This window comes from Camelus ferus, chromosome 10 (assembly GCF_009834535.1).
Source record: "Camelus ferus isolate YT-003-E chromosome 10, BCGSAC_Cfer_1.0, whole genome shotgun sequence".
In the NCBI taxonomy this organism is placed as follows: domain Eukaryota; kingdom Metazoa; phylum Chordata; class Mammalia; order Artiodactyla; family Camelidae; genus Camelus; species Camelus ferus.
The window spans coordinates 64,843,184-64,867,085 of record NC_045705.1 but is presented as its reverse complement, the minus strand read 5'-3'; the positions used below and the strand labels follow the sequence as shown (position 1 = coordinate 64,867,085).

General features: G+C 59.7%; 2 protein-coding genes and 1 non-coding gene across 7 annotated transcripts; 1 reads left to right on the top strand and 2 right to left on the bottom strand.

Moving 5' to 3' along the window:
• Positions 1-563: 563 nt before the first annotated feature.
• On the bottom strand, positions 564-15,626 carry PLCB3 (phospholipase C beta 3). Of its 5 annotated transcripts, none has more exons than XM_032489688.1 (31): positions 15,375-15,626; positions 12,641-12,718; positions 12,323-12,391; positions 12,094-12,234; positions 11,775-11,854; positions 11,629-11,682; positions 11,463-11,538; positions 11,257-11,357; positions 10,654-10,820; positions 10,433-10,579; positions 9,319-9,559; positions 9,046-9,130; positions 8,783-8,969; positions 7,840-8,042; positions 6,920-7,016; positions 6,761-6,845; positions 6,323-6,447; positions 5,858-6,012; positions 5,617-5,778; positions 4,867-4,966; positions 4,672-4,776; positions 4,369-4,460; positions 3,144-3,297; positions 3,022-3,057; positions 2,713-2,905; positions 2,172-2,421; positions 2,005-2,081; positions 1,802-1,891; positions 1,473-1,605; positions 1,267-1,353; positions 564-1,175 (listed from the first exon to the last, which is right to left on the bottom strand). In XM_032489688.1, exons 1-31 carry the CDS (start codon positions 15,471-15,473, stop codon positions 972-974), a joined length of 3,873 nt encoding a protein of 1,290 aa, XP_032345579.1. In that variant the 5' UTR covers positions 15,474-15,626; the 3' UTR covers positions 564-971. The 5 variants fall into 5 exon arrangements, with proteins under 5 accessions (XP_032345579.1, XP_032345580.1, XP_032345582.1 ...); XM_032489689.1 differs by having other exon boundaries at positions 2,172-2,355; XM_032489691.1 differs by having other exon boundaries at positions 2,172-2,310; positions 15,375-15,625.
• A 4,734-nt stretch (positions 15,627-20,360) lies between these two features.
• Positions 20,361-22,936, top strand: PPP1R14B (protein phosphatase 1 regulatory inhibitor subunit 14B). The gene is given in 6 exon segments (XM_006176891.2): positions 20,361-20,587; positions 20,590-20,696; positions 20,698-20,979; positions 22,067-22,150; positions 22,465-22,497; positions 22,590-22,936. Coding segments are annotated over 6 exon segments (609 nt in total). The 5' UTR covers positions 20,361-20,553; the 3' UTR covers positions 22,659-22,936.
• Positions 22,937-23,330: 394 nt separating this feature from the next.
• Positions 23,331-23,848, bottom strand: LOC102523038. The gene is made up of 2 exons (XR_004323416.1): positions 23,546-23,848; positions 23,331-23,456 (listed from the first exon to the last, which is right to left on the bottom strand). It is a non-coding gene; the product is annotated as an FKBP prolyl isomerase 2 (transcript).
• Positions 23,849-23,902: the final 54 nt, after the last annotated feature.

The following is a 23,902-nucleotide window of genomic DNA, read 5'->3' as shown; positions in this document are numbered from 1 at the left end:
CTTCTAGGCCCATCCACTTCCCACCCAAAGCTGAGAACCCAGGTCCCCTGATGTTGGGCAGGTTCTGGGCTGCCCAGCTCCACCCCTAGCAGGTCGATCCCCAGAGAGTCAACTGCCTGTGTGGCTGGAGCTGCCTCAGCGGAGGATGCTGGGTGTTTGGGTCATATCAGGCAACAGGAAGGGGGGGCAGAGGAGGCTTCCTGAAGCAAAGGCCTGAGCCTCTGTGAAGGGAGGACAAGAAAAGCCCAGGAGGGAGAAAAGTAATGGGGGCGTGGGGCGGGAGTGATAGCCCAGGGCAGGGGCATAGAGGCGGGGAAGCCTCGGGGAGACCAAAGGGGCTCTGGTGTCAGGTCACTGGGAAGATCTGCAGGTAGTTCCTGGGCAAGGAGGTCTCAGGTTTGAAACCCAGCAACCCTCTGGACAGGGGCCTGACCTCAACCCCACAATGCCCACAAGCCCATTTTATAGATGAGAAAACCGAGGCTCCAGAAGTGGCAGAGCCAGGTCTAGGGCCCGGAGTCCTCTCCAGCACTACCCTACCCCAAACCACGCTGCACACAGGGTCCCTGAAATCCACTTTTATTCATGTAAAAAAAAATCCCAAAAGGATAGAGAAAGAATGTGACCCCTACTTCCCGGAGCTCGCAGTCTCTACCCAGTGCTCCCTGGGGAAGTGAAGGAGATGACGCCCACTCTGGGGTATGGGTGTCATGGGGGCAAGGCTCTTCTGGCCCAGAGTGACCCACTCAGCACCTTCTCTAGAACTGAGGACAGGAAAGAGGGGCGGAGGACTAAGAGGGCCCTAGGAAGGTGAAGGGAGGGAGTTAGTGTGGGGTGCTCACCCCAGTTTAAAAAAATAAAATTTCTAAAGATAAAAAGTTAAAAAAAAAAAAAAAAGCATTAGTGTCTTGGCCTCCTGTCCTCCTCCCAGCACCCACCCTGGCCCTTTGGCCACCTCTTGCTCAGCCAGTTCAGAGCTTCGTATTCTCCTCTTGGCTCTCCAAGTCAGCACCGGACAGGTGCCCACTGCTCCCGGGCGCGTGACCATTGCTGGCACAGGCCACCAGATGCCCGTCCCCCAGTCCCTCTGGTGACTCGCCCAGCAGGCTCCAGCGGATCTCCTGGGGCAGCCTTGCCCGCTGCTCCTGACACTCCTGGGCCAGCTGGGCCAGCAGCTACAGGAGGAGGAAGAGTAGCACAGGTGAGGCCAGCCCACCCAGCACTCTGCCTGCCTGCTGCCCGCCTGCCCCTCATCCAAGGCCTCACCTGGGGCTCCTCTTCCACCAGCTGTTGTAGGACCTGCTGCTGCCCTGCCACAAGGCGTTCATACCGCTGCTTCTGGGCCTCCTCCAGCTGTGGGGGGGCAAGGGCTCAGCCAAGGGTCTCTGAGGGAGGGGCCCCAGCCCCGGGGCTCTGCCTGGGTATAGACATCAGGCAGGTGCAGGCTCCCGGGGTTGTGAGGTGACCCTTACAGACAATGCTCCAGCTGTTGCAGTCGGCTTCGGATGTGATGCGGGTGAGAGAGGGCTCCGGGGAAAGGACTCTAGAAGTCCGTCTAGTGCAATGCAGCACCAGGCCGGGACCCAGGACACAGGTTTCCAATGACTAAAGGAACAGGGGTGGGTTAGGGTGGCACCTGAGTTTCACTTACCCGACGGATCGAGTTGACCGACTCAGTGATGTGCCGCCGGTTAATCTCTGTCAGTTCCCTGCACGGGAGCGAGGCAGGATGGGCTCAGTGCCCCTGCACCCAGCCCTGCCTGCCCAGCGCCCAAATGGCTCCCAGCCCTGATGCCCTTACGCCTCCTTCTTATGTTTCTCTCTCGTCTTGGCCTCTGAGATACTGTTGTGGCGCTTCCTGTCCAGGATCTTCTGCAGTTCCTTCTTCTCCCTGGAGGAGCCCATGGGGGAAGAGGCAGGGTCAGTGGCACGACTGGGGGCTCTGCCTGCCACCTGGCACCAGGGAGTCCCCTGTCCCACCCACATGAGATTCCCTGCCTTCACCTGTCATTCATCTCCTTCAGTCTCTTGAGTTGAGTTGTGTGAGCATCCATGACAACCTCCCTGAGCCGCTGCTGAGCCTAGAGACACAGGTGGCCAACAGGTGACATGGGCCAATGAAGGTCTGTCCAGGAGACAGGCTCCCCCCCACTGCCACATGCCCCCTTCACCTGTCTCAGGTGCTCCAGTCTCCGCTCAGCATCTATATCTGCCTGGGCTTCCTTCAGCTCCAGCAGACACTGCACCTGTTTCTTCTGGAACTCTTGATACCGCTTCACCTCTTCGTCCTCCTCCTTGTCTTCCCCACCTCTGTGGGGAGAACCCCTCTGGGTGATGCTCTGGTTGTCACGTGGGCTGGGAGGGTGGGGACAAGGCATATCCCAGCAGGCAATGGCAGGTGCCAGCCTGGAGGGGCGGGGTCTATTATGCCAAAGAGGAGGCCCGTTAGCTTCACCCCAATGATAGGAGCCTGTCTGGGCAACAGTCTCTCAGAACATATGCCCTCATGGGGACTTCAAAAGAGGTGTCACTCACTGATGGAACCCAGCCTCCTCTGTCTTCCTTTCACCCAACCCTCCCCACTGGGGGTCAAGGGGCAGCCCTTGGCCATCCCTCCAAGCCCACCTAGTGCAGAAATCCACATGCAGACACACCCTCACGTTCACATCAGCACACGCAGCACACTTGCACGCAGGCAGTCTGGACACTCACAGGACACCTGGCCGGTGCTGGCACCTGCTCTCAGCCCGAGCCTGGCCCAGGCCATCAAGCAATCGGCGAGTAAGGGCGTCCGCCTTCCGCTGATGCTTCTTGCGCAGCTCCCGCAAGTCTCGCTCTTGCCGGCTCCGGAGTTTCACCAGGGCTTTGTGGCCTCGCAGCTCATCCAGTGGGACCGGGGCCACCTCTGTGAGCAGCAGAGCCAAGGCAGGCTGGGCTGGGCTGAGCTGGGGCAGGCAGACCCTGCAGGAGCACCCACTCCCTCCAGGAGAATCCCCGTCCCCAGAACAGATCCCCCCCTACCTGAGAGGATGCTGGCGACGAGATCGTCACGCTGACCTGGAAAGCAGGGCAAGACTGAAAGCTGGAGGAAGAACAGCGGAGCTCCTCCCCTCGACCCACCCCAGGCCCAGGCCACCCCTCACCTGGGCTGCTGACGGAAGCGCTAGTGGGGGAGGTGGCAGGGCCTGGGGGACGGCGGGGGGAGACATCCAGTGGGCTGGGTGTAGGATTTGGAGTCAGCTGGGACCCCAGCTGCTGAGACTGGGTCTCTTGGCATGTCTCCGGGCCAGCCTGAGCCTGCAGGGGAGAAAGCAGAATGCTCTTTCCAGAAATGCTGTTCTTTCCAGGCCTTCTATCCTTCACAGCCTCCCAGGGCTCCCCAGTGCTTTGGTCAGCCTCCCTCAGCCCTGGACTCATCTGTAATGTGGGGACAACCACATGCAAACAAGAGGTATAAAACAAGCATTTCTACCCATCTTTCCACATGGGGTGTGAGGGAGGTAATGTGAGCTTGGGTCTCTAGGATGCCAGCCTTCACTGCATGTGCTGTGGAACTTCCAGATTGTTCTGGAAAGCCTTGGCCCAGCCCCAAGCTTCTTCCCCTCTCCGAGTCCCCCTCCACCCTTGCCCACAGCTGCTCATCTTCCTTGTTACTTAGCTCCTGATTAAATCAACGAAGGAAGTAACCGCAGAGTGGGCACCAGCCTCTCCCTCTAACAGCTCCAGGCAGCCGTCTCTCTTCCCCGCCTGCCACAGGCCCCCGGGAGACTGGGTCGAGATGTGCCGGCAGGCGAGCCTCTGCTCCTGAGCCCTCCCCGCAGAAGCCACTGCCTATCTCATAGCTCCCAGAACAAATGTTTTAAAAGCTTCTATGGCTTCCAACTGTACTGCTGAAGTGGCTGAACCCTGCCCCATGCCTTTGACCCCCCTGGCAGCAGTTAGAATACTAGCCCAGGACTATCCTGAAGGCCTTTTGCATGCAAAAAGGTGGTTTCCACCTCCTTAAAATGTGGTGAGTAATCCAAGGCCACTGAGCTTATTTAATGCGAGGCCAAAAGCTTCACACTGAGCAGGGCGGGCAGGGTGGTGGAAAGGCCAGCATTGGAGGCAGAGCTGAAGGGGTTGGGAGGGTGTGGGTAAACACCTGAGGCTGGCGTGTGCAGCATGAGGGAAACAGCCCCACTCAGGGATGAACAGCCAGACCACCAGCTGGGGGTGGGGTGGACGGTGCAGGTGGAGGCAGGTGGAGAAGGCTGCAGGGTGCTTCTCCACCAGGGCTGGGCCTGGCCTACCCCACCCCTCCCCCCAGGGTCCAGGTGAGCCTAAGCCCTGTGGCCTCCTGCCTGCCCCTGCCCTGCCCTGGCTCACCTCACTCTCCCCAATGAGGGCAGCCAGCTGCTTGGCTCTCTGGTCCATCAGGCTGACGTGCTTGATGGGGTTGATCAGGGCCTCTGCGTAGTCTGGGGGGGCAGTGGGCAAGGGTCTCAGAAACAGAACCCCTAGGGCCACAACTTCCCCAACAACTGGTCTCATGGAAGGACTACAGAACCCGCCCTCAGATCTGTTTATCACCTTCAACTGAGGCCACCAGTCCCAGCCACTCCCAAGCCCTGGTGGCATCTTTGTCCCCTACCTGCCTCGCCTGCCCCACCCCAGCTCCCTCCAACTCACCCTGGTGATCGTCGGGGATGTAGTCAGAGGCCTCGGTATAGATGAGCAGGGCTGGCAGGCAGAGCGGCTGGTTGGCCTCATTCCGCAGGCAGATGTAGTGGTACCCTGGAAGGGCGGGAGGGCAAGGTTGGCTGGGCCGCAGGCAGGTTCCCACACACTCTGGCCCCAAGCTGCCCAGAGCCCAGATAGCCTCACCTGAGCGGATGGCAGAGACGGGCAGGATCCGGTGCCCCACGAACTTGCCGCCCTCCTCAAAGGCCGCGATACGCAGTGAAGCCAGTGTGGGCAGCACCACCTGAGGGCCCAGACTTGTTTGAGCCACAGCTGACCACAGCCACCAAGGCCGAAACCCAGAGCGGGCCCTTGGACAATGTGACCTAACCACTGACCATCAGTCACCATTGTCACTGAGCCAATGATGGACCCTCCCCTCCATGGCCTGGCCAAACAGATGGCCAGCAACCACCAGAGCCCTGAGTCAAAAGAACAGCCAGATGGACTTCTCCAGGCACCATTAGGGCAGGATAGGTCTGGTCATCACCAGCGTAGAAACTACAGTAAGCCATGCATCAGGGACTGAGGCCACACCCCACCCCAGCAGGGTACAGAGAGCCCATCCATTTGGGAGGCAGGAAGAGCTGGGCTAAGTTTGTGGCTATGATCTCGGGCAAGTCCCTCCTGCCTGGGAGATGGGGTGGACTGTGCCCACTCCCCACAGGAAGGCTACAGAACTCCCTTCTGTCACAGCTTCCTGTCCTCTTCTCTCACCCCGCAGAGGGCACGGAGCTGAGCCTGACACTGGGACATGCAGGACCTGGGGTGGGGCCTGGAGGTGACACCCCCACCTCCTGACTCCCGACTGTGCTCCTGGTTCCCATCCCCCCACCCAGAGAGGCAGCAGGTTGGAGCTCCCTGGGACTGGGCTGGGTGCTACACCAAGCTCACCTTGGGGAAGTCAAAGGGCTCCTCATCCCACACAGGGTTGAAGGAGTTCCCCTGAGAGGTCCGCGTGCGGTACTTGCGCCGTGTGTCGACAGGGAGGCCAAACATATCCACCTCCACGTAGATGCCCACCTTCCTGTCGGACAGGAACTGCCCCGAGATCACCTGGGGGGCCAGGAGGGTAAGGTGGCTGCTGAGAGTCCCACCCCCAGGACACCTTGGCCTGAGCCCTCCCTGGCCCCACCTTGACCCGCAAGGCGTTAGCCACAATGCCGTCCACGATGACCTCGGTAAAGGGGTCAAAGCACTTGTCCGGCCGTCGCATGAACTCGGGCTTGAGCAGGTAGCCGCTGCGCCCGTTGTACTCGAACACACCTGCGTTGAGCTGCATCGCCACATCTGGGGGCGACACGGGAAGGGCGAGGGTCAGCTGGTCAAATGGGGTCAACAGTCAGTGCTATGCAGAGGAGGGCCAGGGATCATTAAGGTCAAATCAAATGGCATCAGGGATCCAGACTCAAGAAACATCAGATGGGGGAAGGGTCTAGGGTCAGGCAAGGTCAGGAGATGGGGTCAGCCAAGGTCTTGGCTGGGTCTGGGGATCTGGGATTAGATAGAAGTCCATTCAGGTAAGATTCACAGGATTATGGGGCAGAAGTCAGTGCAGCTGGGGGCCAGAGATCAAAGGCCAAGGCAGGCCAGTGCTCACCCAGAGTCTGGAAGTTGAGCGCAACAAGCTGACAGCCCACGTTCCAGAAGAGCTGAGGCATGTAGTTGGACGAGTCCACGCGGGTGCCCTTGGGGTAGATGCGGCTGAGCTGCTGCTTGTTGTATCTGATGGGGGCAGTCAGGGGCCACGCCAGGTACTGCGCCTGCCTCCTGCCTCGAGCCCAGTGCTCCAGGCTCATCCTGGGCAACTGTGAACGGACCTCCCGGCCTCTGCTCAAGCTGCCCCTTCAGTGCCCCCAGTTCTCAACCTAGGCCCTGTGCAGTCTCCCAGGCCCACCCACAACCCAGACCAGGGTGCTGCAGCATCAGGACCCTGTGCAGGTGGTGGGTGGCGTTAAGTGGGGTCTGAACAACCTGAGCCAGCCTCCCAGCGAGTACCCCAGCCCTGCTTGCCAGCCCCAGCCCTGTGGAAGGATACTCCACGAATTCCATGGGGCTCTTGGTCAGTTGCTCCATGGCCTTGGTCTCCACAAAGGATGACATCTCGAAGCACTTGTTCCTCTCTGAGAGGTGGGAGGGGGTCAGGCCTGGCAGGGCCTTGGTGGCTCCCACTCCCACCACCTCTCACCCCACTCACTTCGAGCGGCCTCAAAGGACTTGAACTTGACAGGCTCGATATAGTTGACGAGGGTCGACATTTCCTCAGTGGCATTGACCTCACTGCTGGCGGTGCCCTGCGGCCCCCAAACACAGAATCAGCGGTCCTGTGTCCCATTCCAGCCACCAGCTGGAAGTACCCTCACCTGCCCCACTCCACGAAGGAGGTGCTGACCCTCTTCCCAGCCCTGAAGACACCCTGCCTGGTGGCTCTCACCAAAGACCCCAACCCCGCCACTGCTGTCAGTCCTGGTCCCCACCTTCCTGATTTGCCTCTTGCCTCCTTGATCCTTGGAAGCTGGAACTCCTCACCCAACTTTGGGGTTTCAGTTATTCACATGCACGTGGGGCCCAAATTTCCATCCCCAGTCTCATTTCCAACCACCACCTTGCTGTCTCCGCTTCGGTGGCTCACAAAAGCCTCAAACTCAACCCCTGAGACACTGAGCTCAGCCACCCGTGCCCACACCCTTCCTCATTCTGGGCCCCTCCCAAATCCAATCTCATAATTGACCTTTGCTGTCACCTCTTGCTTCAGAACTCCTGAACCTCCATCCTCTTGCACTGCTCCCTTCCCCTGACTCTCTGGTCCTGCCACAGGGCCTTTGCACATAGTATTCCCTCTTCCTTGGGTCCACTCTCCCAACCTCTCTGCCTAGGTCAGACTCCGCTTTCTCCCACCAGTTCTGCACCCTAATTCACCCATCTCTGGCTCAATTCATGAGCACAATTTCACACTTGCTTCCATGCCTATTTACCCCTTGACCCCCTCCACACACACCCTCAGAAATCCAGGAGAGTAGGGATAGCGTCTGATCGTGCCCAGCCCAATCAGTGCTCAGCAAACGCTTGGGAAACAAATACATGCTGCCTCCCACTCTTCCTGCTGGCAGGCCTGACCTCATCCGTGGTTGGCTTTTTGGGGTCCGTCTGTTCCTCCTCTTCCTCCTCTTCCTCCTCATCCTCACGGTAGGCAGATCCAAGATCAGGGCCCCGATGCAGCCCCTCCTCACCCAGAGACTTCCGGGGCCCCAGGATGGGCTTCTCGAGGCCCACCTCCTCCCCATTGCTCAGGCCTGGGCAGCTGTCAGAGCTGGGGGACCCTGCAGAGGACAAGGCCACAGGGGGTCAGGGGTCAGGGCACACATAGACACTCAAGAGCCAGGAGGGGTTGTGCCCAGTGCGTGTGGAGGTGACTCACAGAGGAGTTAAGGGGTACTCTCAGGGCAGTGTGGCTGGGCGAGTAGGGGAGAAGTCAGGAGTCAGATGGAATTAAACCAAGTGGTAGTGCAGTGGGATCACAGGTCAAAGGTCAAGGTCCAGAGTTATATCCATCAGGGAGGTTGAGAGAGTGGCTCAGAAGGATGAGAAGCCAGGAACTGGGGTACAACAGCCTTGACAGTGGTGGTAAAAGATGATATGGCATTCAAGTCAGGGGTCAGTCAAGTCACACACAGTGAGAGGGCTTACTGAGGTAAGCAGTCAGGGGTCAGATGTAAGGGAACCTCAATAAAGTAAGAATTAGAACCAGCCAGATGGGTAGATCAGTAAGGGTCTCAGGACAGAGGTGGCTCACTGGGGTCAGAGGTCAGAATTCAGAGTCACAACTTGGTTGAGGGAGAGGGCTCTGCAGGGTGGGAGTCTGGGGTTGAGGTGAAGTCAGGAGTCGGGAGGAGCCAAATCCAACTGGTGTGTAGCTAAGTGAACGTCTGGGGTCAGGGGTCAGGGGTCAACATGCTCAGCAGAGAGGTGGCAAGTGGCTTAGGGCGGAGGGAGGTGGGGTTGGGAGCAGAAGGAGCAACCCCAAGGAAGGCAGAGGGGAGGGAGGTCAGGCCGGCTGTACCAAGCTGGGGTGAGGAGGGCTCGGTGGCGGCAGAGCTCTCACTCAGGGCCGAGTTGCTCTGCTCTAGCGGCCGCTTGCGCACGGAGCTGTCAGGGACGCCGGTGCTGGGCCGGTGCCGCTTCTTGTTCTTCACCAGGATGCGGCCCATCAGGTCCTGGGGGCTGGGCAGGGGGACGCCTGGGGCCAGCTGGTGGGCACGGACAGGTCAGGGCCTGCTGGGTGCCCTCGAGCCCCGCGCCCTGCCCTGGCTCCGCGCCCCATACCGGGTACTTGTCCAGTGGGTCGATGAGCAGTGCGTCCCCAAAGATGGAGCGACAGTACTCGGCCATCTTGGCCTGCTGCTTTGCCCTGTGGGGCCAAGGTCAGAGGTCAGAGGTTCCTGGGTTGCAGCTGAGGTCCCCAGGGCAGGTCCAAGGCCCGCAGAGTCAGCGGAAGTCACAGGAGCAGTCCGACCGTGCCATGGTGGGATGGTTGTCTCTGGGTCATCAGGGGTCTCAGGGCCCAGATTGGGGTCCCAGGGTCAGGGGCCCACTCACGAGTCCACATGGTTCTCAAAGGACAGGATGACAGGGTAGGGCGAGGTCTTGAAGGCGGACTCTGCGATGGCCTCAAGCACGTCTCGGAGTGGCACCTCGGTGGTCATGGTGAAGCCATGGGTGATGAAAGGCTCCTCCTCGGGTGGCCGCCCTTTCCACACATCCAGCTCCACGCAGCGGCAGCCCCACAGCAGCACCTGCCGGTATATCTCCACCGACGAGGTCCCGGCCAGCTGCCCAGCTGGGGGCGAGGCTCCGTCAGTCACCACAGCCACCCAGCCAGCCTGGCTCCTCACCCTCCTCCCCAGGCCAGTGCTGAACTGAGCCAAGCTAGGAGCGCAGAGCCCTGGTGGTGGCCCGGCCCTGGCATGCTCTGTCTGGCCAGCCTCTGATCCCTTTCTAAGTCACTGTGGAACCAGCACCATCTCTCCCCAAAGTCCCAGAGCTGGGCAGAGTTGATATCCACCAGTGCTGGCTGATAGGTTGGCTCCTCCACCAGGTCTCACCCTCCCTCAGATAAATACATACCATCCCTCATCCCTCCAGCCTGAACAGGGGAGTCATCCCCAATCCCCCTAAGGCCCCTCACTTCCTTTTCCTCCTTCCACCGCTGCTGCCCTGGAACAGACTCCATCACCTCCTGCCTGGGGACAGCAGGCCCCTCCCCGCCTCCCATCCAATCTCTGCGGAGCACCTGGCGTCATCCTTCTAAAAACATACCAGGTCACATCACCTCCCCCTGCTTAACACCTTGCAAAAAGCCTTTCCTGCACACTTAGATCAGTCCAAATTCCTTCCATTCCTTCTGAGCCCCCAGGGTCCCTCTCCACCCCCCTCTCACCTCAACCTGCCCTGCCCTGCCCCACCCCACCTCTCAGCCTCCTTCCTGCTTGAGAGCACCAAGGAGTCTCCTGCTCCAGGCCTTCACACAGCTGACACCGGCCCCAGCCTCCCCAGGAAGCCTTCTGAACCACCTCAAAACTCACCCATGCAGAGAAGTCCCACTCCCCCAAGCAGGTTGGCTGTCCCCTGCATCCCTAGCATGGGCCACCTCAAAAGGAGGAAGGCAGTTTAAGGGCCAGAGGGCAGAGGTCACGGTAGGGTGGGCTCTCACCAGTGAGATACGTGTTGTGGGAGGAGTTGATGAAGTAGGCGCTCAGCGGCTGGGTCATGTCTGCGCTCAGGTCCAGGGCCTCCAGGGGCAGGATGCCGTTATCCTCACCTCCCAGGTAGCGGCTAAAGCCCTCCATGGACATCTGATCTGGGGGTGGGATGGGGTCAGTAGGGTCAGCCGGGGCCCCTCAAGGAACCCCCCAAGCTCCCACACTGGCTCACCTCGCTCCAGGAACTGCTGGTTGGGCTCATACTTCTCAATGAGCTGCCGGGCCTGGGAAGGCCGCAGGGGTGGGTATAGCACTTCGTTGAGCCTCGGGTCCCGTTGTTTCTGGTTGATGAAGTCCATGAGCTGCTCCAGCGTCAGGTATGGCTTGCCCTTGGCGCCTCTGGAGAGGGCGGAAAGCCAAGCCAGGCTGGAGCCTCACAAGCCCCTGCTCCAAACCTTCACCCCAAGAGAGGGAGTTGGAAGGTCTCCTGACCACTTGGTGCAGGCATTGTTACCTGCAGGGGCTTTGGAAACCACGAAGTGTCTGGCCTACCATGCCATACTTCCAGATTCTGCCCCAGTCTCAGCTCCAGCCCTCACCCAAACACATCTGAGTTACTCGGTCCTCATCCCCCAGCATCGGCAGATGACTGCAACCCGGGCCAGGGGTCAGTACAGAGCCAACCACCACAGAGCCCCAGGCAAGGCGACTCTGAGCATGGCCACAGCCTCAGCGCGGGGACCCCTGACAGCTCCACTTCCCCTTCCTGGTTGAAAGGAACGCCAGCAGAGGCCAGACACGGCGCATGGGGGGCTGGGAGGCAGGCCCTGCTCACATCTCCAGCAGGATCTTGTCAATGTCCGGCCGCAGACACAGCTTGTTCAGGAACCGCTCAAAGATTTCCAAGGAAAACTCGTCAGGCCGGATGGACTCGCTCTAGGGGCCAGGAGTGGAGGATGAGAACCCAGGGACAGCCATCCCTCAAAGAGCAGGCGCCCACCATGACACCCCGTGCCCTGCCCCTGCCCACATGCCCCTCACCCGGTTGAAATTGAGGCCACAGGATTCCAGTGCAGTCTCTACCCGCTTCTTGTCTGCTGAGAACATCTTCAGGATGCTGAGTAGAAGGGAGAGGTTAGGGTCAGCAGGGGCAAAGGTCACCAAGTTCAGAGCAGGAGAGAAGGTGCTGAGGGAAAGGGGTGCTCACTTCTTGACTGGGATCCGTCCATCCTGGTTCACCTGCAACTTCAGCTTCGTGTATCTGGGGAGGTAGATGGAAGGGTCACACCCTGGGAACAGCTACTTGAACCCCCAACACCCATTCCTCCCATCCTGGGCAGGCCCAGGGCTCACGCTTTGCGCAGGAAGGTGTTCCGGGAGGCGTTCTGAGCCAGGATGTTCATAGCTAGCTTGAAGAGCTCCTCAGTCCAGACCTGAGGGGTCAGGATCCAGGGGGAGGGGGTGAGTCAGGGACAGAGGTGTTGGTCCAGCCACAGCCCATGCCCAGAACTAGGTCTGGTACACCGTTAAGTGTTTAAATACCCCTTTGTCAGAGGATGATTAGAAATAGGGGCAGAGAAAGCTTAACATATAACAGGTGCTCACTAAGGGATGGCAGACTCAGTAAGTGAGGCCATGGCTCCCCCAGGCCGACCCCTAAGTCCCAGCTCACCTTCGCTGTGTCATCCTGCACGGCCATGAAGTTTAAGAACGTTGTGTTCACCAGGTCTGGCCCGGCCACCACCGTCATCAACCTCTCCTCCAGCCGGGCATCAGGGCCCCCAAAGCCCAACACCTCTCGGATCTTAGGGTCCTGAGTAGGTGAGAGCCAAGGGTAAAGAGGGTTGTCCCCATCCCCTATGGCCTCACTCCCATCCTGAGTCCTGGGCCCCATCACGCACCTTGGGCAGGCGGGCGTAACGGCCTGTCCTCGTGTCCCTGATGGAACTGATGTCCAGTGTGTCCACCTCCTGGGGAAACCATATGCCAGGGTCTGAGAGGCTACAGGGTGAGAGCTGGGAGCCCCCAAGCTTTCTACCTAGGCCAAGGAGTGTCCACCCCCTGCTTAGCCCCCACCCTTGGCTCTTCCTGTCCACAGAATCATGGGAGAAGTCAGGCAGCAGCTGAGCCCCACCCCCATGGGCAGGGGCTGGGGGCAGTTTCAGGGGTCTGGGGCAGGGGTCCTAGACCTGAGCCAGCTGCACCAGCACCGCCCTCACCATGTTGGGTCCTGTCCAGTACAGGAAGAAGCCATTGGGGTCCACGCGCAGGGTCACCAGGTTCTGACTGGAGACCTCCTGGGGATGGGACAGACGGCAAGGGTCAGGGAGTGAGGGGTGATGCCCAGGTTTGGTCCCTGGACCCTCTCAGGCCCCCCACCCCAGTCTTTCTGCTAGTGACCAAAGAGAAGCATCACCCAGCCCACAGGTCCTTTGAGGCTCCCTCCTGACCTCAGGCCACAGCTGAGGTCCTGGGCCCCTCCCAGCCTCACCTCACTCTCACTCTAAGACTCTGTCATGGGGACCACTAACTATCCTTCCTCACCTCCAGCTTCTGCATCATTTTTCCTTTGCCAGGCGAACCTCCCTTCTCTACATATGAAATCTGACCTATCTCCTTGGGAAGGCCTCCCTGGATCCCAACCCTGGGCTCAGTTTCCTCAGAAGGTCTGAGAGCTCCCTGATGGCTGAAGCCCCTACCACCCCCTTGGGAAACAGAATGAAAGCAGAGGATTCGGAAGCCTGACCCTCATGGCTCTTCTGTGTCCCTCGCGGCCCCACATGACCAGTCACCCCTTACACATGCTTCAAAGTCTGTTACCCCCCCACCCTGCACCCCACTGGAGCCTTAGAACTTTGTGGCATACCCCACCTTACAGAACACAGACTAAGTGCCCTTAGAAGGGGACTCGCCCTGCCCTCAGGACCCAACAGTGAATTCTACCATGCCTCAAACAGCCCTGTGGCTCATGGGAGGGCAGGGAAGGGTGCACTGGCCCCATTTTCTGAGGGAGGAGGGCCACCCTGTGTGACTCAGGACCAGCAGCTGGAGGGAGGGGGTGGTCATTGGAGGGTTAGATTCAGCCAGGGCCCAAGTGACCAAAAGCAGAAATCTCCTGCCCCAGGAAGACCAGTGGAAGACGCTGCCTCACCCTGGTGCCCAAGCTGCTGCTCACTGATGGATGATCCTATGGTCAATAGGACTGCTCACTCTCTTGCTGCCCCTGCTGTGTTCCAGGAATGGTTCTAAGCACTTAATACATAGGAGCTCACTTAGTCCTAACAACCTGTAAGGTCTGAGCTAGTGTTCTTCCCATTTTAGAGATAAGGAGACTGAGGCACAGGGCAACTACTGGGTTTGCCTAAGGTCAAGAAGAGGAAGCAAGGTCTGCATTCAGACAGTACAGCCCCAGAGTCTCGAGGTTTGGGAAGCATGGAACCAGGACCCTTACCAGGCCCCCAGCTCCTGGCCTTAGCTGCAATCCCACTGTGGGCCTAGGATTAGTCTCTAGTCTCCAGACTGTTTCAATCTTCTGGAGAATGGGGACTGCACCAGCCCCGCCCATCTCAGGCTTTGCTTACAAAGGACAGGAGAATGATCTGGGGGCTGAGGGGACAGGAGGCTTGGGAACTACTGGGATGCTTGGACCTCCCACCTCACTGTGGTGACATCCATCCTCAGTCCCTGTTTGAGATTACCAACCCTGCCATGGGGCGGAGGCCCCCCAGTAGTGTGAGGAGGGGGAGTTCTGTAGGTACTGCCTCCAGGGCCTCCCCCTGCCCCTCCTCAGGGACCTGGTCCTCAAAGGCAGCCCAGGCCCCAGGCTCTCAGGCCCCAAGTCCTTGTCAGCAACCCCCACCCCACCCCCAGGGCCCTCTCCCTGTTCCCACTTCCTTATTTGGGTTTATCACACTGGAAGGAAAAAGAGAAACTTTTCCCTTCAGGCCTGCCTTGGGGGGAGGGGTCTCCTCTAGCCCCTGGGGCGCCCAGGGCACCCCTCTGTGGCACACCTGCTACCTCAGGCCACGCCCCCAGCCCCTCCCCCCAGCTCCCACGCCTACCCGCCCCACCCAGCCGGAAAGGAGCCCAGCGTCTTCCAGGCCTCCGGCCTGACTGGGAAGGAGCAGCAAGGAAGCTCAGGCAGGCAGGGGTTAGCCCTGGGGAAGGAGAGGCCCAGGGTGCAGAGGAATGGGCGGTGTGAAAACGAGGGTGAGGTGCAGGACGGGTCGCAGAGCCGCAGGTGGGAACGGGGCATCGGGGAAGCACCAGGGACACTGCAGGTAGAAAGGGGGGTCAGGATTTATTGGGGTTCAAAGTCTTGATGCTAAGGAGTAGAGAGCAAGGTTCCCCAGAGGTGGAGGAACTTGGGGGGCAAAGTCTCCACTACGGGGTGACTTGATACTCCCACCTGAGGAGGGAGCTGGGCTGGGATCCAGAAGCAGGGCAAAGAGGTGCCAGCCAAAATAAGGTGAAAAAGTGATGAATGGAGGAGAATGTTCTGACTAGGGCACTGGGAAGAGTAGGGTCCCGGCGGCACGCACTCAGAATGGGGAGTACACTCAGCCAGACTGGGGGCCAGATTTCTCGAGCCAAAGAGTCCAGTGCCGGGCAGGGGTCTGGGGACCAGGCCAGGGTTGAGGGAACCAGAAGTATACGGGCTGGGAGAGGTGGGAAAGGCGAGTGAAAATAAAGGGACCGGGATTTATTGGGGTTCGAAGTTTCCGGACCAAGGAATGGAAAGACAAATTTTCCGAAGATGAGGGGATGGAGTTGGGGGGACGACAAAGTCTTCATCAGAGGGACGATTGGGGACTCAAGCTTCCGGAGTGCAGCTAGGCTGAGATGGGGGGGCGCGGTGGCCAGGCGAGTCTGGGCTGAGGGTCCCCGGCGTCTGGCCGAGCTGGAGTGAGGGGGTCCCCGGATCTGGGCGGAACAGGGGGCCCCTGCGCTTACCTCGTCCCATTTGATGAACTTACTCCCGCGCCGCAGGGTCTCCACGACGGTGGGCGGCTCCAGCTGCAGCGCGTGGACGCCGGGCCTGGCGCCCGCCATGGCCAGGCCGGGGGCGGGTCGGGGACCCACAGAGCCCCGACGGGAACCGACGGCGCCGCTGCTCCCTCCGCGGGCTCCCGCGCGGCCCGCTTCGGCCCGGCGGCGTCAGCGCCCGCCCGCCAGTCTGTCCGGGACAGACCAGAGAATCGGCGGGGCCCGGGCGGGGCGGGGCGGGGGCGGGGCGGCTGAGGTCCCGCCCCCTCCCACGGCGTCAGGCCCGCCCGCCCCGCGTCGGCTCCCCCTGGCGGCGGGGGCGGCGGTTGCAGCCGGAGGAGGAATGGGGCGTGGGCACGCCTGGACCCGGGCAATTCGCTGGGGGGTTCAGCTGAACCCACCCGGGGTGGGGGGAGAGCGCGTGTCGATGAGGGGATCTGTTGGGGTGCGGCTGAAGGGACTGGGTGTAGAGGGCTGTGCTGAAGACGGGCCGGGGTCAGCACGCTAAGTTTTCTCAGGGGCGGGGGCGGGGTACTTCTGGAGGGCAAGACTTGGGCCGAGGGGCGCAAAGACCTGCCACCCACTCCACTCGGGCAGCACTTAGCTGAGTGCTGGAAAAGCCACTCCCACCCTTCTCTCTGCCCTCACTTCGCCTCTCCCCCCCCCCCACCCCGCAGCAGCTCAGTCCCCGCTCCCTGGGAGCACTTAGCAAGCTAATGGGCCTCCCGCCGGCAGGCGCCCCCCCCCCCCCACCCCGTCTCTAGCCCTGGGAGGCCAGGCGCCTGCTGCCTCCTTTGAGGACCCAAGCACCCTGGCTTTCCAGAGCAAGCCATGGAACAGCCCCCTTCTTGTTCCACGGACCCCTATGACCCAGCCTGGAGCCTGTCCCTGTGAGATTTCTGATTACAAACTGCTAAGGGGATGGCTGGTCTTTTTCCCAGAGGGGTCAGAGCCCGGTGGGTGTCCACGAACAAGGAGGGTTAAGGAGGGGCTCTGCCATGCTTGGCCCACAGCAGTGCCCTGAAATCTGCTGCGTTCCAGGGGTGGGAGCAGGGAAGGCACATGGGCACTGGGATGGGTGGGGGCTGCAGCCCCTCCCGCAGGGCTTGGCTGGGGGGGCTCCTGCCTGGGGGCCCCTGTGGGAGCCCCCCCAATACAGAGGCAGTAGCAGTAGCAGGTTTAAAGTAGAACTCATCCAGAGGGGCCAGCCAAGTCACCTAGAAACCCAGAAAGAGATGGAGCTGGTTCTGGGGGAGGAGGGGTCAGACAAGGAGGAGCCAGCCCTGCAGGCCCCTTTGCCCCAGGCTCTCAGACCCTCAAGGGGAACCCTGCCTGGTGCTGGCCATCCTCAAAATCCCCAGCATACTGGGTCCCAACTGTAATCTAACAGATCTCCTAGCCTTTGGCTGAGGCCCTGTGGGATGTGATTATTATCTCTACTTGAGGCCCGGAGAGGGGAAGGGACTTGCCCAAGGTCACACACAGCTTCCTAAGGATTTCAGCCCTCTGTCCTGAAGGCCGGCTTATGTCCTGCTTTTACTCCTTACCCTTGAGGAGACAAAAGAAAGGGGGCCAGGACTTGTGGTCTTTGTTCTGTTTCACCAGAGCAACAGAGCTGTACTCCTCGGAGACTCAGAGACCACGAGGTCTCATTGGGTAGAGCCATGCAGGGTGAAGATTGGCCTCTGCCTCTGCTGGCTTGGGTTCAAGTCTACCGGCAGAACCTAGTCTCTTGGTGCCTCAGTAACCTTGTCCAGAAGCTAAAGGTTGTCAGAGAATGAAATAAGCAAACGGGTATGAGATAACCCCTGGCTATAGACAGGTGGATATCTAAAGAATGGAGAGCAGGCTGTGGGAATATCAGGGAGGAAGGAGGAAAGAGCTAGATCAGCTCTGGGACAGGGGGACTGCCAGCCAGTACCAGGGCTAGCAGGGCCTAGAGCCAGGGTGTGAGCTTAGGGATAGAGGCTCTAAGCAGCAGCTCCTTGGAAAACGGGATGGGAGCCTATTTCCTGGGCCTGAGCCTCTCTCCCTCTCCCTCCACCCCTGTGTCTCCTGAGGCCAGGGCAGCCCCCATTAGAGGGCTCCTTCCTCCTTGGACACTTTCTTCCAGCCTTTCTTAATGGTAATAGGGTTTCTCGGCAAGCAGTAATAGTGGAAGGAAGGCAGCCTTTCCAGCCTCTACCCTCAATTAAGGGAGCAGTCTCAGCCCACTGGACCCTCCCCAGGGCCTCTGCTTTAAGGAGGTTCTGAAAGCCTCTTTAGCTGCCCTCTGGTGAAGGGGCTCCAGGACCCCAAGAAGGGTGGGGCTGGGGAGGCCACAGCCTGAGGCTGGAAGAATGAAGAGCAGCAGTGGTGGTAGGATCCAGTCCCAGAAGAGTTCAGGCAGGAAAGCAGGGGCTGGGATATGGTCTAGGAGCACCGACCTTGACCCCCAACCACCAGAAGTCAGCAGAACCAGCCCCCTTGAGGAGGCTCAGGACAGCTAAGTGACGTGCCCATGGCCTCTCAGCCTAGTGGGCAGAGGCAGGATTAGAACCCATTTCTTCAACTCCAAATTTCTGTGCAGGGCAGCCCATCCTCCAAGATGGCTGCAGGTCATCATGGCTGTCTACATTAATTGTTTGCAGGGTAGGTGGCCATGGGAAGGGACTGGATGGGCAGGGGAGTCAGCCCTAGGAATCTGGGAGTGGCCTGGGGGTGGGCATAGGAGGTGGAGAGGGGGAGAGTCAGGAAGAGCACCCCCAGCTCCTCCGATCCTGCCCAGATAACCCCCAGGGGATACCTTGAAATTTGGACAAGACAGGAGGCCTTCACACCAGCCTTGAGGGGAGTGGGGACAGGAAGATCACGGCTCAGGGTCACAGCATCTGAGGGGCAAAGCTAGAGCTGGGACCCAGGTCTTCACCGCTTATAGGCCCCACTCCACAACAAACTATGGTATATCCTCCCTCTTGACTATGTGTATCCCCAAGGCCCTATTCAATGTTCTGGTTCAGAAAGAACATACCCTCCCTGGTGGGGTGAGGTCAGGTGTGGTGGGGTGTGGTGGGGAATTTGGACTTGGATAAATTGCTTCGGCCATCAGGCCAAGGTTGGAGCCAGAGGCCAGGCTGGGGATGGGGCTCTCTTAGAAAGGGTGTGTACTGTCTAATCTGCAAGAACAAGGGTCAGCCCTTCCCTGCCCCCCCCCCCCAGGCTAGCTGAAGGGAGGCTAAGGCCATATAAGGGTCTGGGGAGGGAGGAGGTGTTAACTCTGGACTGAGCCCCATGAGTCTGCCCCCTCCCTGGTCCTCTCAGGCAGAAGCTCACCTGGCAAGTACCCTTTGACACACACACATACCATTCTCAGCCTCTGCCTTCTCATTGTCTGTTCTCCCCAACTACAGGTAAGCCTAAAGTCCTGGGTTCAAGTTTGTCTGCAGCACCAGCTGTGCTAACCCTGGGCCAGTCTCAACCTCTCTGTGAACTCCACCTGCTGCAGAGGGTTCCTCTGGCATCCAGAGAGAGGATGTCTGTGAGGGGCTGGGACTTACTGATTCTCAGACCCTGAGACTCTGCTTGGGACTGCAGAGGGTGAGCCTGCTGTCTGTGGAAGCGTTCCAAACAGAGCTGCACAACGTTGGGCTGTTGTATGAGTACAGACTTTGTGCCAGGGGGCCTGAGCTCCACCTCCATTTGGCTCTGTAATTTAGGGCTGTGTGACTTAATTAACACCTGTGGTAGAGTCATTGACCTTCCATGCATTTTCCTATTTAATCTTTGCCACAACCTTCCAAGGAAATGGAGGCACAGAGGAAGCCATTCATTCTTTTATTTGGTCATTCCTTCAAGCAATAGTTATGGAACACCTACTGTGAGTCTGACATAGGCGCTGAGAGTTCAGCAAGAATCAGGTAATTTGCATGATATACATGGATTTGAAGCTGAGCAGGCCCATTCAACCACGGGCATCAGCAGTAAACAAGAGTCTCAGCCTTGTGGAGCTCATAGTCGAGAAATGGGAGCCAGACAATGAACAAATGAATGAGAGAGACTGTTTAAAGATACAGAAAATCAAACCGGGTGCGGGAATGAGATGCAGGGTCTGCTTAAGAAGGGTGGGCCAGGTAAGGTGCCTGTGAGATCTTAAGGACGGAAGGAGACTTAGGCCGAGGATCTGCGGGAGTCAGTTCTGCTGGAACCGATTATGTGGAGCCGTCTGTAGGAACGCTTATTAGGGTCAGCTGTTATTATTATATTTATTATTGTCAGTTCCAGCTCCTCCACTTCCCAGCTCTTTACGTTGCGCTGTGCGGAGGGCAGCGCCCTGTGGAGACCAAGCCCTACGAAGGCGCTCCAAACAAGTTTTGCGCTTCCCCGCCCCGGCTCCGCCGCGGGGGAGGGGTGGCCATGCGGGACCCGACCCTATGAACTACACTTCCCATAATTCCGTTCCCTGAAGCCATCTTGGCCGGTGGGCGGTGGCGGCCTGGGGTCTGACCCTTCTGGCCGCCTGGACGGCTCAGCTCACTCCCAACCCAGGCCTCCATCATGGGGGGAGCCGACCCCGACGAGTAGGGCTTCTGGTGACCTGGGCAGTTCCTGCCCGCCTTTTCTACTCCTCTACCTCCAGGAGCCCGGTCCACGTGTCTGTCCCCGCGGAGAAGCCTGCTCACTCCCCGCTGGCCAAGGGCTGAAGGACCCAGACGTCCGGGGCTCCCACGTCTCCTCTCGGGACCTCTGACCTGCGCACAGTGCCCAATCCCTTCTATTTCCAGACAGCCCCTGATTCTGCTTCAGTGAGGACAGAACACTAGGTTCCCCGCAGGAGCCCAAATTCTGGTACCAGACGCTGAGAACACCAGGGTTTGGGGCAGGAAAGTTAACTGAGATAACGGAAAGTCAAGCGCAAATCACTGACGATTAGACCCTCCCCTAGCCCCTGTCCGGGGGCGGAGTGGGGGCGAGGCGCGTGCTGCGGGACTGGCCCTTTAAGGGGGTGTGGTCGGGGGGCGGGGAAGCGATCGAGACAGAGAAAGCGGCTTCGGCTTCGGCGGCGGCGGCGGCGGCGGCGGCGGCTCGGGCGGCGGCCGTGGGGGACAAAGGGCGGGCGGATCGGTGGGGAGGGGGCGGGGCGCGGCCAGGCCAGGCCCGGGGGCTCCGCATGCTGCAGCTGCCCCCGGGCGCCCCCGCCGCCGCCCTCGCCGCGGAGCCGCACGGAGCCGAGGGCACGAGCTAACCCGAGCCAGCGGCCCGGTGCCAGCCGGCGGGCGTCCCGGAGGCGGCGGCGCAGGGAGGGGCTCGACGCGCGCACGTGGCCCCGGCGGCCGCCATGGCGGACAGCGGCCCCGCGGGGGGCGCGGCGTTGGCGGCCCCGGCCCCCGGGCCGGGTAGTGGCGGCCCAGGGCCCCGCGTCTATTTTCAGAGCCCGCCTGGGGCTGCAGGCGAGGGCCCGGGCGGCGCGGACGACGAGGGCCCAGTGAGGCGCCAGGGGAAGGTCACGGTCAAGTACGACCGCAAGGAGCTACGGAAGCGCCTCAACCTGGAGGAGTGGATCCTGGAGCAGCTCACTCGTCTCTACGACTGCCAGGTGTGTCCCCCACCCTGCGCCCGACACCCTAAAATTGTTCCCGATTTGGGTCGTCTGGGAACCCCACCTTGAGCCTGTGTGTCACCCGAAGTCAATGGGCGCTCCGCTTCCTCGCGCTCCCCTGTTCTCCGTACTCCCCGCCCCTGGTATATGCTCTTTCTTATCTGACCTAAGTCACTCCTTTCTTATCCGCTGCCCCAGACCCTGTCTCATGCTACTACCTGGTCTAGCTTGGAGTCCTCTAGAAACCTCAAGGAATAACCTGGGCCTTGGACAGGAGATATGGGGCTCGTCTAGGCTGGCAGTGGAAGGGGGTCTACTTATTGCCTGCTAGCCTAAACTGGTTAAAAGGTGCTAGCCTGGTTGGTGGGGGTACGGTTTTGCTTATTCTAGTGGGCTAACCTGGAGCTCCATCTTTGCATGAGGGCAGACTAGCCCACTCTCTGGGTTCTGGTTCTCCACCCCATGACTCGTTCCTTGCTCCGATGGTGACTCAGGCCCCGGGGGGCAGGGTGGAGGAGTGGGCTTGCTCTGTGCTGCCTACCCTAGCCCAGCCCTGAAAAGCAGCTGGCTGCAGACAGTAGAGACGCTTCCTGGCGGGAGAGGGGTGGCGAGGACCCCCTCCCTCAGCAAAGCATGGGCTCTTTGTTTTCCCTTTACCAGGCCCTTCTCACTGACCCCTCACCCTTCACTTCCTCCTCACTCCCGGGAAGCTGTGACAGGTGTTTGGGGGAGGGGAAGGGGCTGTGATGAGCTGGGACAGCTGGCCCCACCTGTGCTCTGGTTGAGATGGGGGGCCCGGAAGTTGGGGAGACACATCTGTGAGGTTCCCAGCCCAGGATCCCCAGCCCTAGTTGTCTGGCACCCAGAGTGCCCAATTGGCATGGACAGGAAGCTCCCCCCATCGGGCAGTTTGCCTTGGCACGAGCCTGATCTGTTTTCTTCCTTGGAGCAGCTGCCGCTGTCTGCTGGGCAAAGAGGGCTGTCTCCTCTGCAGTAGGCAAGGGCCTCAGCCGGGGAGCCCCTCTCACACCCTCTCTCCCAACTTAGGCCCTTATCTCTCCCTCCTCCCCTACCCCCACCCCAGGAAGAGGAGATCCCAGAGCTGGAGATTGATGTGGACGAACTCCTGGACATGGAGAGCGATGATACTCGGGCTGCCAGGGTCAAGGTGAGAGTGGGTAGGAGGTAGCAGGGCCGGGTCAGGGGAGCAGGAGATAGAGGACTTCCTGGAGGCACTGCCCCTTGGGTAAGCAAGCCTCTGGGAGCCACACCTTCTTTGATCCGAGCTAGCCAACTCTGTGATCTTGGGCCTCAGCTTCTGCCTCCATCAAATGGGGTTAATGGTACTTGCTTAGCTGTTCAGGAGCTGTGGCATCTCCTGTGCCTCAGGGTGGCCCCAGTGCCTTGTGAATGAGTACTGGTGAACTGTAGGTCCACGTTCTTGAGAACTCATAGTTACCCTTATTCCCCATGCCCCACTAGGAGCTGCTGGTTGACTGTTACAAACCCACTGAGGTAAGGAAGTGGTTTTCCCCAACGGTGGGGTGAGGAGCCTGGGGTCCTGTCATCTCAGGGTCTGGTCTCCCTAATGTCCTTCCTCCCTCCAGGCCTTCATCTCTGGCCTGCTGGACAAGATCCGGGGCATGCAGAAGCTGAGCACACCCCAGAAGAAGTAAGGGTCCTCGACCCAGATGAACGGTGGCTCCCACAGGACAATCGCTGCCCCCTGACCTCGTAGCAACAGCAATACCGGGGGGCCCTGCGGCCAGGCCTGGTGCTGTGAGCAGGGCTCCCCGTGCCCCTGGCCCAGGGGCCTCTTCCCTGCCCCCTCGGTTTTCCACTTTTGGGGTTTTTTATTATTATTAAACTGATGGGACTTTTTGTGTTTTTATATTGACTGCAGCGCGGGCCCTTTAATAAAGCTAGGACACGCCTTTGCCTTTGGTGCAGTTAACAGGCTTGGCTGGTCTCTTTTAGGGGGGACACACCACTGTACAACTGCTGCCAGCTCAGCTTCTCCCCAGGTGACCGCAGGCCTTCCTGAGGGCCATGTAGCCATGGCGATAGCCCAGTGTTGGCTCCCAGACCAGGAGCTGGAAGTGGCTGGGGAGCTGGAGAGAGCGGTGTTGCTGTTGGCAGACAGGAACACTCCTTTTTCCCCTTGCATAAGGGCCACCACGCCATCTTCGGCTTGGCCTACGTGACCTCCATGCCATGGAGCCTCAACCCCAAGGCCCTGCAGCCAGGGAAGGAGAGGGAGGGATGGAAGGAGGCTGAAGCTGTGGTTTCTAAGTCTCTTAGGGCCCACAAACAAACACAGGCTCACTTCATGGGCTTTAAGTTTTTTGTTTTTTTTTTTTAAACAGTCTGGTCCCTGATGGGGGGCCTCTCTGCTGCCCCTCCCCAGTTTGGCTACAGTTCTGAACGACGCTCAATTTTGAGCAGCTCCACCTCGAACACCAGGGTTGCACCACCTGCAGGGGAGAATTGGGGTCAGAATGAGAACGAGGGCCACAGGGAAGTGGAGTGGGTGCAGGAGACAGAGGGCAGGAGGGTTAATTACCTGGAATCTTTGGGGGAGCTCCCCGCTCTCCGTACCCTGTCAAAGATGTAAAAAGAAACAGTGAGCTGTGGCCAGGCAGAGGTGTTCTGCGACAGCCAGGCCTCTGCCCATCCCAGCAAGAACATCAGAAATGGATAAGGTGTAATGGGGATGGGAAGGGGCTGTGAAAGATCTGGTAGAGGGCAGAGGGTAGCACCAGAGCCCTGTCCAAATTGCTAGACACAGCTAGACTTGCAAGAGGCATGTGTTGAATGGATTGAGTGGAAATCAATGCAGAGGCTGAACCAGCCTTCACCCTTACCCAGATACACCCCCAAACTCCTTTACTCCCCCTCAGGAAGGGCCTCTTACCGAGCT